The 13,937-nt window shown below is 51.1% G+C and overlaps 8 protein-coding genes and 1 non-coding gene across 9 annotated transcripts; 4 read left to right on the top strand and 5 right to left on the bottom strand.

Moving 5' to 3' along the window:
• Positions 1–2,078: 2,078 nt before the first annotated feature.
• Positions 2,079–3,740, top strand: POX_a01462 (uncharacterized protein; the record flags this gene model as incomplete). Its single annotated transcript, XM_050110390.1, has 3 exons — positions 2,079–2,282; positions 2,346–2,405; positions 2,475–3,740. 3 exons carry the CDS (start codon positions 2,079–2,081, stop codon positions 3,738–3,740), a joined length of 1,530 nt encoding a protein of 509 aa, XP_049974158.1.
• Positions 3,741–4,622: 882 nt separating this feature from the next.
• Positions 4,623–4,694, bottom strand: POX_tR021. The gene has a single exon. It is a non-coding gene; the product is annotated as a tRNA-Ala (tRNA).
• A 155-nt stretch (positions 4,695–4,849) lies between these two features.
• POX_a01461 (uncharacterized protein) lies at positions 4,850–4,984 on the bottom strand (the record flags this gene model as incomplete). Its single annotated transcript, XM_050110389.1, has 1 exon — positions 4,850–4,984. One exon carries the CDS (start codon positions 4,982–4,984, stop codon positions 4,850–4,852), a length of 135 nt encoding a protein of 44 aa, XP_049974157.1.
• A 784-nt stretch (positions 4,985–5,768) lies between these two features.
• On the top strand, positions 5,769–6,361 carry POX_a01460 (uncharacterized protein; the record flags this gene model as incomplete). Its single annotated transcript, XM_050110388.1, has 3 exons — positions 5,769–5,798; positions 5,915–6,087; positions 6,193–6,361. The coding sequence occupies 3 exons, from the start codon at positions 5,769–5,771 to the stop codon at positions 6,359–6,361; spliced, it is 372 nt and encodes a 123-aa protein (XP_049974156.1).
• A 1,261-nt stretch (positions 6,362–7,622) lies between these two features.
• On the top strand, positions 7,623–7,894 carry POX_a01459 (uncharacterized protein; the record flags this gene model as incomplete). The annotated part of the gene is made up of 2 exons (XM_050110387.1): positions 7,623–7,734; positions 7,845–7,894. The coding sequence occupies 2 exons, from the start codon at positions 7,623–7,625 to the stop codon at positions 7,892–7,894; spliced, it is 162 nt and encodes a 53-aa protein (XP_049974155.1).
• Positions 7,895–8,924: 1,030 nt separating this feature from the next.
• Positions 8,925–9,029, bottom strand: POX_a01458 (uncharacterized protein; the record flags this gene model as incomplete). The annotated part of the gene is made up of 1 exon (XM_050110386.1): positions 8,925–9,029. The coding sequence occupies one exon, from the start codon at positions 9,027–9,029 to the stop codon at positions 8,925–8,927; it is 105 nt and encodes a 34-aa protein (XP_049974154.1).
• Positions 9,030–9,509: 480 nt separating this feature from the next.
• On the bottom strand, positions 9,510–9,977 carry POX_a01457 (uncharacterized protein; the record flags this gene model as incomplete). The annotated part of the gene is made up of 1 exon (XM_050110385.1): positions 9,510–9,977. The coding sequence occupies one exon, from the start codon at positions 9,975–9,977 to the stop codon at positions 9,510–9,512; it is 468 nt and encodes a 155-aa protein (XP_049974153.1).
• A 70-nt stretch (positions 9,978–10,047) lies between these two features.
• Positions 10,048–11,883, top strand: POX_a01456 (uncharacterized protein; the record flags this gene model as incomplete). The annotated part of the gene is made up of 4 exons (XM_050110384.1): positions 10,048–10,275; positions 10,323–11,459; positions 11,525–11,590; positions 11,674–11,883. 4 exons carry the CDS (start codon positions 10,048–10,050, stop codon positions 11,881–11,883), a joined length of 1,641 nt encoding a protein of 546 aa, XP_049974152.1.
• Positions 11,884–12,763: 880 nt separating this feature from the next.
• Positions 12,764–13,889, bottom strand: POX_a01455 (Mitochondrial glycine transporter; the record flags this gene model as incomplete). Its single annotated transcript, XM_050110383.1, has 2 exons — positions 12,764–13,713; positions 13,829–13,889. The coding sequence occupies 2 exons, from the start codon at positions 13,887–13,889 to the stop codon at positions 12,764–12,766; spliced, it is 1,011 nt and encodes a 336-aa protein (XP_049974151.1).
• Between the last annotated feature and the right edge of the window lie 48 nt (positions 13,890–13,937).

The raw sequence follows: 13,937 nt of genomic DNA, 5'->3' as shown, positions 1-13,937 counted from the left end.
CCTCACATTCATAGCCGCTCCTTCCAGCCCCAGTCCCATGGTAAAAATCCACCATTGACCTCTCCAGTGTTTCCTCCCCTGGTCAACAGATGAAAGAGCAGGGATCGAGAAACCTGGTCTCCCCGAACAATTCAATTTGTGGCCCCCACAACCACACTATCACCTCCCCATGATTTACAACTGTCCGACACCATCCCCGGGTGATTGGCAACGTGCGTTTTGTTTTGGCAAGAGCAAAGTTCGAATTCGTGAATGTCTGCGTGGGAAGATTGATCTACGGCTTGACATGTGGGATCTTGGAAACTGAAGAGCGCCAGCGTCAGAGATCATCCTGGTGACGATTCCGTCCGTCGGAGATCTGGCCATTGTCAATTATTGACAGGTCGATTGCTCGAAAGGCTTCTCAATCACTGATGCGGACAATTCACCTTGAGTATGCCTCTCTGTAGTTCTAAAAGTAGTCTCTTCCTTTCTTTCCCTTCCCCGAGCCATTCTCACCCTCAATGTTCCCAAATTTGGCACAAAGACGTCGCAGACCAGGATATACAGGATAACCTGCCCGTACAATGGTTTCCAAGGAGAAAAGGAAGTGGCGCAGTCATTGAGGAACATGGGATTTGAAACAGCATCTACACTTGAAACATACATCTCATGGTAGAGAGAATCAATATCAGCGGAGGACTCTACCATGCAGGTGTCAGTCGGGGAGCATGAATCGAGTAACACACAAAGACCAGCAGTCTGTGACCCCCAAGTGGACTCCGCTGCGAATCTAAGCTTAGAATTGAGGACGAGAGTCGATCTATTGATAGGAACCATGGTGAAGAGAGCCCTCTGAACGAGGCTCTGGAATAAATGACTCAAGACTAGCCCCCCCCTCACGTGTAAAGAAAAGAAATAAAGAATCAGGAAAAGACTAGCGAAAAAGAAATTGCATAAAAATGCCTGGGGGAGACAACGGTAGGCACTCCTAACGGGCAATCAGGGAAAAGGTCAATAGACCCACACAGTCCGTACCTTCTGGACCTCGTGCGCTTCTTGCGTCTGGCACTTTATTTTCAGATTTTCTTTTCTCTTTTTTTTTACAAAATTTCTTTTTTTGTCCCTTCTGGGTCAGGTTCAGCCTCTGGCTCGGTTGGTTTGGCTCTGGTTCACGACGGGTATTTGCACTTCAGAAGACGCGATCTTCCGCTTAGCGTGCTGTGTCGCAAAAGAAAGCCACATATTCAGGGAGGAGTGGGAAAAAAAAAAATAAATTCATATTTTGCAGGACAAGGAGAAAGATGGACCCCAGAAGTGTAATCTGTATAGATTCTGTTTGAAAATCAATAACAAAAAAAAAAAGAAATCTTCCTTCACCTCTCCTTCTACTCGCTATCCACTCAACAACCTAATTTCTCACACGGACGGTCAATCACGCTCCCCCAAGGATCTACTCCAGATTACGAGTGTTCGCCGCAAGCTTGAGTATAGACTTGATCAATTCATTCCTCTATTTATTCAAAGTCCCCGCCAAGTGGAACTACGGTGGGCCTTCATCTTTTTATCACAACATTCCATCTACATACACCTGCCGTCCGTGTCGTTTGTTCTTCCGACAATCAAACCCCATCTCCACTTGACGAAGTAGAAGGCCCATCCACCTCCCCCCTCCCTTTTCTCTCTTACTTTGCATTCTGGCATGGTAATTGCCCGTGTCGGCTGGTCGTCTGTCTGTCTCTAACTGTCTCACTGCTCTTCCATCGGGACGGTGAGCGTGTCTGAGATCATCTTGTGTGGCCAAGAAACCTCATCAAATGAAAGGCAGTATCTTTCAAAGCGCCGAACATCAGTGACGCTGGCTGCCTCGTGACCCATCTTCCTCAAATTCTCCAGGTTTCTTTTCTCTTTCTGGAATCGTTCTTCTTCTGGCCAATTCTCCATTGATCTTGAGCCCAGGCTGGTCAGATCTCTTTTTTTTGTTCTCCAGAAAACCTTCTTCCAATCTGGCCTACCCTTCAGGGATACCAGTCGCTTTTGCAATCCAGGCAGGGAAGAGCTTCTCCCAAGATCAATTGTCAATTTGGACCTTCTGGACGATGGATGCAACCCTCCCAGCAGGTGGATTTCCACCCACGCCACCACATACATCGGAGGAGGAGAGGACTCCCAATCGCCGGTCGAATGCTCCTCTCTCCGACACCTACCCTCCAGTGCCGATGTACACCCTAGGTCATAGTGGCTTGAATCAATCTCTGTATAACGGCGAGCTTCGTCCCCGCTATCAACACCCTCAACAACTTGTCAGTTCCGTCAGGATTCTGATTCTTTGGCCTCAGGACATCCCAATGCTAATTTGACTCCAGATGTACCCCGGCAATACATCCTTCTATGGTTCAACGGGCGATTTTAAGCCTTCATACACGGTAAGATTGTTCTCTGCTCTCCTGACTTACCGACTGAATTTGAACTGAGGAATTTCTTGTCTGCAATAGCTTCCCTTGAACACTCCACCAATCGACAGGTTGTCCTCATCTTCTCCATCGTGGTCTCCCGGGAGTCGCAATCAGAACCCAGCATCCAAATCAAAAGTCATCAAACCGCGCAATGGGAAGTCCCGGGGACGGAAAGATGGGACCGCAGCAAACTGCAATTTCCATCTATCTGGGCCGCTGAGTGTCATCACGCGGGACATGGTTGAGCCTCCGGTGCGAGATATGGAGGCTTGGGTGAACAGATCACACGAAGAGCGACAGCACGAGGTGAGCGCCAAGAATGGCGAGATTCCACGCCCGATGAACTCTTTTATGCTGTATCGATCAGCATACATTGCTCGCATCAAGGCCCTTCTGGGAAAGAACTGCAACCAAAACGTCTCACGAGTGGCCGGTCTCAGTTGGAAGGCCGAGAGCAAGGAAATCCGTGCTCATTTTGAGAACTTGGCCGTTGTCGAGCGTCAGAATCACGCAATCTCCCACCCTGGTTACAAGTTTAAGCCCAACAAGGCTGCAGCAACCCCTCCACAAAGACCCGGTGATTTTACTCCTCCTCGGTCGTCGGCAACTCCGGCAGCGTCGATCCGGGAAGTCTCCGTGGATTGGGATGAAAAGTATCGGCGCGAGGGTACCCCTGGGCTGATGTATAACCGTTCGGAAGGGTATGATATCGGTTATGTTCCCAGTAGCCGGGAAACAACCCCCTTTGGAACACCTGACTCGATGCTCACGACTGGATATTCTGGATATCTAGAGTCTGCGTGGAGCAACGCCACATTTCCATACAATGGCTTGCCCATGGCAGGCCCGCATGTGGAGGACCTGTATTTCTCGCAGACCAGCCAGATACCAGAGGAGGCCTCCCTGACCCCCTCCAACAACGGCTTGACGGGGCTACCAGGGGCTACACACGAGCTTCTTCAGCCACAGCCAACTCACGTCGTGCCGAGTCACATCGTCAACGGTCACCTGGATCCTCAGCTCTTGAGTTGTCCCGGTGAAGGTCATGGGCTTCCCATCATTCCTAGCCCTCCAACCCCGCCGGCCAATCCCTACCATGTATGGGCCGAAGAGGGTTGTTTCCTGCCAGCTGCATACTCTGCAGTTCCGAGTCCTGTACCGTTCCCAACTCCATTGCCCACCTCCGCGCCCATGCAACGTGAACCATCTTGGGACGTCAAGTATCAAGACCATGAAGGAATCTTGGGTGACACAAACGGTCATGGAATGGACTCGTGGATTGGCCACTCGAATTCGGAGTACTAGCATCACAACAATGAGCGGGGCGTTTCCCGCACGAAGCCATCAAACTCACGCCGTGTCCAAGTTTTCAAAGCGACTGAGCATGATGCGTGATGAAACCAAAAGGCAATGGGCTCTTTCGCCCCTCCCAAATCACCCAAACCTTTGTGGATCCCTCAAATGAAATGTGAATGGGCAAGGTGTTCACAGGGGCAGTGGAATTCTGGAACGACTTTATGGATATCTGATTTTTAGTTGGGCAATCATCTTCTTATGATTTTTCTCTTGTTGAAGATGTGTTTATTCAGGATTGATTCCTTACGGCGTTCGATGATGCTTATTCTGGACTTTGAAATTTTGTTTTGTCGGTTTACTATAGATGCCTCAGATGTCAAAGAATGGCGGGCGGCTCTCTCTCTCTGATTTAATCAATACAGGTGCAATTCATTCAATAAGCAGCTTTTTTCTGTTCGGTGACTCTGCAACTTGTCAGATTTTGGCCCATCTGGTAAGGAGGTAGACCTTGAGACTCGGTCGTATTCATTTCATTTGTGCCTCGGCTTGTGCGGAGTCCATCCCTACACTCCACAGATTAACATGTTCGATACATATTTTGCAGTATACGAGGAGCCACAACATAAGACCTTTGTCTTTTGATTGAAGCACAAGGCTGTAGGTATCCCACCATCAATACAGTCCCCAGTCCCCACCGATTCGAACCATACGTGATGCAGATCCGATAGTCGTTGGAGGGGGGGTACCCCTTCTCGACTTCGGACATAGGGCAACGGCCCACCTCATGGTTCCAGCCCACTTTACCCGTTCGTTCCACTCCACTTTGGAGCAAGATGAAGAAAAAAAGATGAAATCGATCCACCGAAGAGGAAAATCTTCACGAGGCAAAAATGGACTCGCGGGGAATCGAACCCCGGACCACTCCCATGCTAAGGGAGTATTATACCACTAAACCACAAGCCCAGTTGTATGCAAATTCGACCAAAATTTGGTTATATCAATCAAATTGCTTTCGTTCTCCGAGCGTTTTGAAGCTCGGAGGCATTTAATGGGTCTGATTGGTCGAATCAATTCGGTCAGCCCTACACATAAATGGTAGATTATGCTGTTGGCGTCCTTCACTCAACGGCATTTGAATCTGCCGGTGTTTTTATCTTCGATGTGGCATGGATGATGAGATGAAAAATACGGATTTGGGCTTTTGAACAGATTTCGGGACGGTTATCCTTGGCCGTAACCTTCTTGTTGTTCATGGAGGTTCAGGACGGACGGCCGGAGGGGGGGGTGTCTCCTCAAGTGCTGCTCACTTGACTGCGGGATATATTTGGAAGCACGCTCGTCGCGGGCAGGTCCGCTCTATGGAATGTGTAGGTACTTCAACTTCCTACACTTGGCATCTCGCCTATAGGTATTCATGACGTTCAATTCGATTCTACGTACCTGATTTATTCACATATCCAAGTGCTGTGATGACCGCCCAGGGATGGGTATCAGATAGACAGAGTATTCTTCCATCGAGGCCTTGAAAGTCGGTCCTCAATGTCGCCGAGTATCCAGTCAAAAATATCCATGGTTGAAAGAAATAAGTCCATGGATGAGGTCAAGTCGAGAATCGGGGAATGGTACCTTTACATAAATAAAATGATTATCAAACGAAGTAAAAGTGTACAAAGGTACAATATCTGCGGTGGGTATAGAGGGTCTAGTCTCAATCATGTGTGCTACAGTGACCGTGCTGAGTAGTGTGTCCTCCACATCTGCGGAACAACACCCGGACATGCGCAGTCCTCACCGCCCGCAGAGCAGTTCCCCACCAAAATCATCGTGACAAGCTCCCCACGACAATCACAGTCTATTGCGCAATAATATCCGAGTCTGGAGCCTCAAAAAAAGAAAATCCAGCAGCGCAGCCACCGGACACTTTTATCTCTTCAATCTCTTCAATCTATTCAACACTCAAAAATCAGAAACTCTTGCAGGTCGACCAGACCAACCAAATAAAACCTGCGCTTTTGTGTCAGCACTTACCCCTCAAAAATGTCTATTCCTAACGAGGCACTGCAGAAGGTGAGACGGACTGGAGATCCATATGTCTTTTTTTCTCCCAATATGAGAAATCAATTGCGCCCATGTGACTTGGTCTATTTTCCTGAAACAATGCTCATGTTCATTCCATCCACTAGATTCTGCAAGAAATCGAAGCTCGCGCCATTGCCTCCCAGCAACAGATTGGGGTCACCAAGGCCCAAATCACGACGAAACAGCGTGATATCCGCATGCTGCAACTGACGTCCAAAGAACTTGCCGGATTACCATCAGAAACGCCGGTCTACGAAGGCGTAGGGAAAATGTGGGGGTTTGCTCCTTGCCTGACGAATTGCGTCGTTCCGATAGAGGAGTGCAATGCGCGCCTCGATGGCACGGGGGGAAAGAATGACAGCTAACCATTCGCTTGAACCAGGTTCGTCAACGTCCCGATTGATACGGTCAACAAGCGACTCACCCGTGAGAGCGCCGAGGCTGCTTTGGATATTACCAACCTGGAGAAGAAGCTGCACTACCACGAAACCACGCATAAGAACAGTCGCGAGAACTTGGAACAAATATTGAAATCGGGTGGGCGTGCATGAAGAATTGAAATGAGTTGGGTGCTGGCAAGGGGGCTACGTGGGCCTGAAATGATGTCGACATGGAGAAAGAATTACGTCCACTGTGGTAGACTTCTCCCACTCCGATTTGTCTTTCAGCCACGTCAGAAAAGATGTGAATGGCGCGAGGAGCCGCAATTTGGTCTACTCTTCCATCGATGTAGCCCGCTGGTCTAGATTGTGGGCGAGGCGCTAATAAAGCGCTAGCCGTGAGCAGCTCATTCGACCAATGCATGGTGGTCACCTACGCGCCGGGAGCCTCTTATTCCTGTCACAGATACGCCTGCCTTCAGTCAATCACAGGTGCCATAGAAGCTGGAGCCTTGACGAAAAAATCACCGGAACCCCCTTTGGACGTGGTTCGGGATGAAGTTGCAAAGATCGAGCGGGAACCCTGTCTATGAGATATGACTACGTGACTAGCATATTGGGGCGTGCCTGGATTCCCAGCTAGAAAATGTAAGGAATCCCGGATATGTCTTTGGTCAAATAACCAGCCTTCTTACCACGAACATTTCTGTTTATAGGTGGCGCCTAGCAAGGCTTATCAACTCTCAAAAGTAGCAATCCTAACAGTTTCATATCGAGCAAGGCTCGTGATTATAAAAGGGACTCTTCTTCCTCAAATTTTCTGATCTCATACACTGCAAGAGAACCTACAATATAACTACGCGTGCTTGCCCTCATAAGGTTGAGACACCCGGCAGACTGATCCCTAGTGATGGATGTAATAACTGCGGGGGTAGAAAAAGGCAGGAAAAATAACGTTGCCAGTACTACCTCGCATTTTCCTCGCGATGACTGCAAGGGTAGAGAGGTCTTTGGGCCCAGACAGCCGATGGAAAATGATACTATATGGAGTACTCGCATACTTGTATTTATGATGCGTAATTCATTATTTGTCTTTGGTATGGACTTCTTTTGTTGTGCACTTTTACTAGGTCCTCCTTCAATAAGGAATGTCCCTACAGTATTGTGTAATTGATGCGAGAAGGGCTCGCTCCGACGAAAAAGGCATAACGTGGGTGGCATGAATCGAGCCTCTGCTCCGCTAGAACTGAACAGTTTGCGGTTAGGACACTCCTATAATTTATGGTACATGGCCATGAACCCTATGACGATATTATCCTCAGCGCCGCCGAGTGGGATCGCCGATTTCTGGGAAATGGAGTTTCCAGAAGTAAAGCGCAATCAAGTTTCTGATGGTCTTATTTCTGCTTGTTGGCACAATGTCTATTCAACAATGGCCTTGCTAGCGTATGACTTTAAGCGCAAGGCAACGGATATCATCTCGAATGCAGAATACATCTTCATTGATTCTGCAAAGGAGACAAAGACCTGTGAGGCATTGGTTCGTAAAGGCTTACTGGGACCCGAGTTAGCTCTCCGCTTTCAGCCTGCCTGGCGAAGATACTTCTGTGCTATTGGGCAGAGAGGCATGTTTATTTGGCAATGCTTTCTACAGAAAAGATTCTGGACCTGGTCTTGAAGATCGGCCAGGGCTTGTACTACTGAACAACCTAAGGTGCTTACCTAGACCTACTATCTTAACCCGAAAAAAGATATGTTATCGTACGGTGGCTGTTCTATTTAATCTTTCGATTTTCAAATCAGAGGTGCCCTTGTCTTGATATCAATCTTAATATTCAATATTCACTTAGTTTACTCATGGTCTCCTCAGGAATCGATGGCTTACCCTGTCTTCGACACAATAGACGGCATAGTGACTAGCAACAAGCTTGGAGTGAGAAATACCAAAGCAATTCAAAGGCCCAAAAAGGTCGGCATTTACTATCAGGACACTTCATGCCTTGTGCCTCGAAAAGTGGAGCCTTTGTAGTTCCTCGAGACACTACCGGGGCCTTGGGATGGAGAGAGGCTCCGAACGGACGGCGGAGGGGTTGGCTGCCCAATCTTGTGAGATCCACGTTTCACCCCAGCGACAATGGGTACCCAAGCGAGCAAAGAGAGATTGTCAGAGAGAAACGCCTGAAACCCCAGGAGACGCGTCACTCGTGATTGGGCGGACTGACGGATTGGATGAACCCCTCTGGATCTGAAAATCTGAAGAATCCCGAGCGAGGTCGTGTCCCTGGATCGCAGTGCCCAGGCTTCTCAATCGTCTCGAAGCGCTCAGGGGCTTGTGCATAGACCGGTTGACGCGAATGAATGGGCTGCAGGACAGGCGCGGGCGGGCGATTGACTGGGTAATTTTCGTGGATACGTCGGGGAGGGCCTTTAAGCGGTTAGGGCTGGCGCTTCTTATGTGTGGCTAGCGCGGTGAATTCCAACAGTGGAATACTACATCGAAGGAGGTATATGTCGATGTGATGTTTGAGTTAGTACGGGACTGGATGTGAAGCCGAATGACCCTCTCTGCTCTGGGTTGGGAGGTGGAGAAGGGCCCAGAGCTGTCATGGACTCGGGTGCCCAAGTGGAGTTTGGAACTGGGCGAGTCCCAACGGGAGTGGAGGCGATGATGTTATCCCGCGACTTTCTTGGAAGAAGAGGGGCTCCAAAGGTACCACGGGAGGTTAAGAGTCAGTCAGGAGAGGAGGAGGTACCTCGCAGGTGACTCGTGGTTGAAGGTGGCACCGATTTCCGACTTCAGTTGGACATCAACACCAGAACCATGGAAAGCCACCGCCATGGTTGGAACCACGGGCCCAAACAGGGGAAGAAAAAGATAATCTGTCAGAGAGATTCTTCAGGCATCCAACCTCTCTGCGAGCGGATCGTTGGAAGCATCAACGTGACGGGATGGCGTGCAGGAGGCATCCCCAATCCCCTGTCCGCTGTACAGGACTGTCCATTGTGGCAATCGGCCTCGATCGGACGTCCCGCCCATGGACTGAGGCTGATATGGTTATGCAACCCGTGCGGCATGGCGGCTGCGGTTTACAGTCGACTGGCCAGTCCTCGTGGACGAGTGGACAAGTTCGAAATGATTCGTAACGCCCATTTTGTACAACGGAGGAAGACAGAGTGCGATCGAAATCGACCAACCCTTTTCCCTTTCCCCCCCCCAAGAACTGGTCTGGAGATGGTCCAATCCCGCTTCGAATAAATAGCGGTCGACCGACCACGCCAGAGGTTGCCTTTTTGAGGTCATCTTCTCTCTCTTCCTCTCTCATCCCAGCCCCTTCCCGTCGCTTTTCAGCTGAGCGATCGTCGATTCACGAGCCGTTTTCGCTCCCCCCCACTCTTGCCCCCCCTCTCTCCAAGTGTGGCGGTCGTCGTCTTTCTCACTTTCTAGTCCTCCTCGAACTCTCAACCCTCCTGAGATTTTCTCGGATCGGAAGAGATTACAGGCGCAATATTTCACATAGTCAAAGACTCCCAGATTAGACAAAAACGTGACCGGGAGGCGTCCTGACGAGCCCGTCCTGCTCGAGTCTCCATCACCGCAGCATTTCCACTTGGTCTTCTTCTGTTCTTCCGTCTTATCCAGCCCCGCATCCTTGTCCTCAGGACCGACAGCCTGCGTCATCTGATTCTTGGACTCGGCCTGTGCCTTTCCCCCCCCCCCCCAGGCATTTGGAACGAAATCCACCCGGACCTGGTGATTTAGCCACGACTGGGAGATCCAAAGGGTCATCTCTTCTATACTTTGTCGCTGATCAGCACACGCCCAACTTCCGCAACAGGCCCGCAGCCTCCATTTCACCATGCCTCAAGAATTCTACTATGAATCCGATGAGTCGGATTTCTCCGAGACCGACATCTCCATCCATGCGGGCGGCCGAAGAGGCGGTCGTGCGACCGTCCGTCGACGCTCCGTCTCCCGCCATCACCGTCCAGAGTTCCGCGAAACTCTCATGGTCCCGGTGCAGCAGACCACGCGGGTGCACCGATCGGCCTCCACCGGTGGCCGCCGACACCGCGAGCGCGCCGAGGTGCCGCCGCCGCCGCCCCCCCCGCCGTCATGATCTTTAATGAGCAGGCTCAGCGCTCTGACACGAGCAATACCAACAAGCCTCGCCGGGTCCAGCAAAAGATCTATGAGCCCGACTGGGACGAGGAGGTGGTATCGCCACGTCGTCGGGCTGCCGCCGCCGCCGCCATCTCGCGCGAAGCCTCACCCAAGCAGGTGCAGCAGGTGCACGTGGAGCGAGAACATGAACGCGGGCGCGAACGGGATCCCGAACTCTTACTGAACCAAAAGTTGCTGGAGAGAAGCGATATGCGGCAGGATCTGGAGATCTGGAAACAGCAGCAGGAGATTGAGCGGCTGGAACGGGAGCTGGAGAAGCATCGTGAGCGGGCCGAGCCGCGTGATCCACGCGAGTCGCGAATCCTGCGTGAGGAAGAGTGGTACGAGGACGAGATCAGCGACCGACTGCGTCGACTGGAGCGGTTTGAACGCAAGAATCGTGCCGAGGAAGAGCGACGAAATGTGGAGAAGGAATGGCGTCTGAAGAAACTCGAGGAACAGGAACGCGAGGCCGCCGAGCACAAGATCTGGCGGCTCAAGAGACTCGAGGAGGCGGAGAAAGAAGCCGCCGAGCGGGAAGAACTCAAACAAAAAATTCGCGAGGAGAAGTTGAAAGAGATTGTCCGGCAAAAGGAAGAGGAAGAGGAGCGAGAGCGAATGCGACGGGAGTTCCTCGAGGAGGAACGACGCAAAGCAGCCCGGGCCAAGGAAGAAGAGGAGGAGCGTGAGAAACTGCGACGAGAGTTCCTCGAGGAGGAACGACGCAAAGCAATTCGGGCCAAGGAAGAAGAGGAGGAGCGTGAGAAACTGCGCAGGGAGTTCCTGGAAGAAGAACGCCGCCGAGCAGCCGCCGAGGAGGAGAAAAAGAAGCAAGAGGCGGCGATGAAAGCCGCCGCCGTCGAGGAATGGAAGTTGGAACAGGAGCGGATCCGACAGCGGCAGCAAGAGGAGGCGATCAAGAAAGATCGGGAATTCCGCGAGCGGCTGCGCCTCGAATTCGGCTACACCGAGGAAGAAATTGAAGAGATTCTCAAAAAGAAGGAAAAGGAGAAGAAGGAGAAGAAAGAGGAGAAGAAGGAAAAGAAAGAGCACAAAGAGATTGCGGTGAAGGAGGAATTCATCGAAGAAAAGACAACCTGGATCAAGGTGAGAGAGGAGCGCCAGAGCCGATTCGACTTGTGGTGGTCCGTATGCTAACACTTTGGTCTCAGGTTCACCGCAAGCATCTTCTCCCCGAAACTCTTCTCGCCTACAACCTGCCATGGGACTGGGATGAGGTGAGCATGTTTCCTCCCTGAGGATCAATACCCGGTTGTAATTCAGATGTTCAGGCTAACATTCTACCTTTACCCCCCTTCAGCGTGATAGCAACTACATTATCATCAAGCGCTGGATCACCGAAGATTTCCAGGAGGAGCTCTTCGCCCATACTCGTCGCCTTCGCGAGGGCAAGCTCGTAGCGCAGACCTCCAGCTCGACCACCGAACTCAAAATCAACGACCGCAACAAGGACAAGATGTACCTGGTGCGGAAGAAGAGCCCCAGTCGCCGACTCCGCATCTTTGCTTAACGACGAGGCAAACAGCCCTTGCCCTGAAACCCTCTACACCTCGGCTGGGTCGGTACCTTGTTGATTCCATCTGCGTCAAGGACACTCTGATACTTCGTCGGCATGGAAGTACCGTCCTAAGGGATGTGCAGTCCCTCATTTTCTTTTTCTCCGCTGGGAGTTGAGGCCGATTCTGCCTGACTTGGCCTGATCCCCGGACGGACCAGCATGTTATTTGCAAAGAACGGCCCATTCACGAGTCACGATTTGACGACTTTATATTATTTTCTTTTTCTTCTCTTCTTATTTTATCTGTCCATTTCATGGTATTTTTTTTTTTTTGAAATATCTCCCTATTCCTCATGCTTTTTATGTCATCTGATTCCTCTGTGGGCAATTTTCTCCAAGTTTGTTCAAATATATGGGCGCAATTCAATTGTTCTTTTTTGACAAAGTCACTTGGTCACATCTAAGCACGTCAACTGGAGTAGGATGGACATATTTGGTCATAGCAGGCCAAGTCCCATCCGTATAGTCGCTCATCTCACTTCATGCGTAAATACGGCACTTACGATCGTCAGGTACACCCGGAGGATCAAGAATAGGCCGTGACAGCAAACCACTGTACCCGCTCTGCAGCAAGTACAGGATCTGCCCTGCACGACTAAGGTTGAAATGCAAGGGCTGCATATGGGATGGCATCTGCAGGACACGGCTGCATTCACTGATAAGGAGATGATAGCTAATGATACATGATACATGATCTTCTGCGAGATTTCTTCCTTTCTCTCCCCCCCCCCCGCAGATTTTTCCTCGTTGATGTGGCGCCTCGAGTTGATGATCGCAACGAACTCCCCAACTTTCGGGCCATACTATGTTACGCACTGACTGTCTTGCTCATTCACAGACTCATTTCATGTTTGGCCGCCCAGCGCTTTTCCGCACGAAGAATCAATTCCTCATAGACTGTCCAAGCCAGCGCGGAGCTCAATGCCTTACGGCCCATTCGTAGACCCAGACCTCCAAAGAGACTGCGCATACCGTCTTCTTGCACCATCAGGCGCACTGCCCGGACCATATTCCCGTACTTGGCCGGCATGAGTTGCAGGCGGGTTTTCACCGCGTCGAAAGGATTCGTGATGGCAGTGGCCAGACCGGCGGCCGCGGCTCCGGAGACAAAATTGATCGATGAAGAGGATACGGCTACCGAGGATTTCCCGTCAGAGGGAAGCGTAGGGTCGATCGCGGTCATGTGCGCAAGACGACGCTTTAATTGTTCGTAGAGCAGGACGTAGAGGCCTGCGTAGGGAGCGTCTCGGGCCGCGGTGGCGCCGAAACCCGCGAAGAGTCCGCGAACGCCTTCTGTACGAACGATATCGCGACCGGCTCCCAAGAGACTGCGGTAGGCGTAGAAGTCTGATTCATAGCGGACTTTGAGCACAGTCACGGGCATCATGACGAAGCCTGCGGCGACGCGGGCGACAGCTCCGGTGGCTAGGTTGGCCGTATTTGAGAGTTTAGGTAGGGCGGAAGATGAGTTTCCCGCTGCTGAGGCTGCATTGGTCAGGATGAGGGGAGGGTTGGACTGTGCGATGGTCTGTCGAAGGGCGTTCAGGCTGGTGAAGTAGAGGGCGGAACCGAATCCTGTACGAAGGGCCGAGGGTAATGTTCCGCGCCAGAGTCCGCGGATTGGATTTTGAGAGGAGAGGATCGCTTTGAGGGTTGGGAGAAGAGCATTGGCTTTGCCGGCTTGCTGGACTCGGGTTTTGAGGAGATCGGCTGGCTGGAGGAGAATGGAGGAGGTCAGGCCGGAGCAAAGACCGGCTGCAAAGTGGAAAACGGTTTTGGATGCTGAGTTGATTAGGAGAACACGGGGAAGATTTGTTAGCTAGTGGTCATACATTCTTAAAACACCAAAAAAATTGACTTGATGAAGCTTCCGCCGTAGAGGGGATGACTGGCATACAGGTAGAGGTAGCATTGCTCTTCTTCACGTTCGCCGGCGCAAAAACGCTTTTGTCTGACATGGCTTTTCGTGCCGACTAGCCCACGTTATGATGCTGCAGCTAGCAAGG

Source organism: Penicillium oxalicum, chromosome I, assembly GCF_001723175.1.
Source record: "Penicillium oxalicum strain HP7-1 chromosome I, whole genome shotgun sequence".
NCBI lineage: Eukaryota > Fungi > Ascomycota > Eurotiomycetes > Eurotiales > Aspergillaceae > Penicillium > Penicillium oxalicum.
The sequence above is the reverse complement of the archived record's forward strand: the minus strand, read 5'-3'. Positions and strand labels throughout refer to the sequence as shown.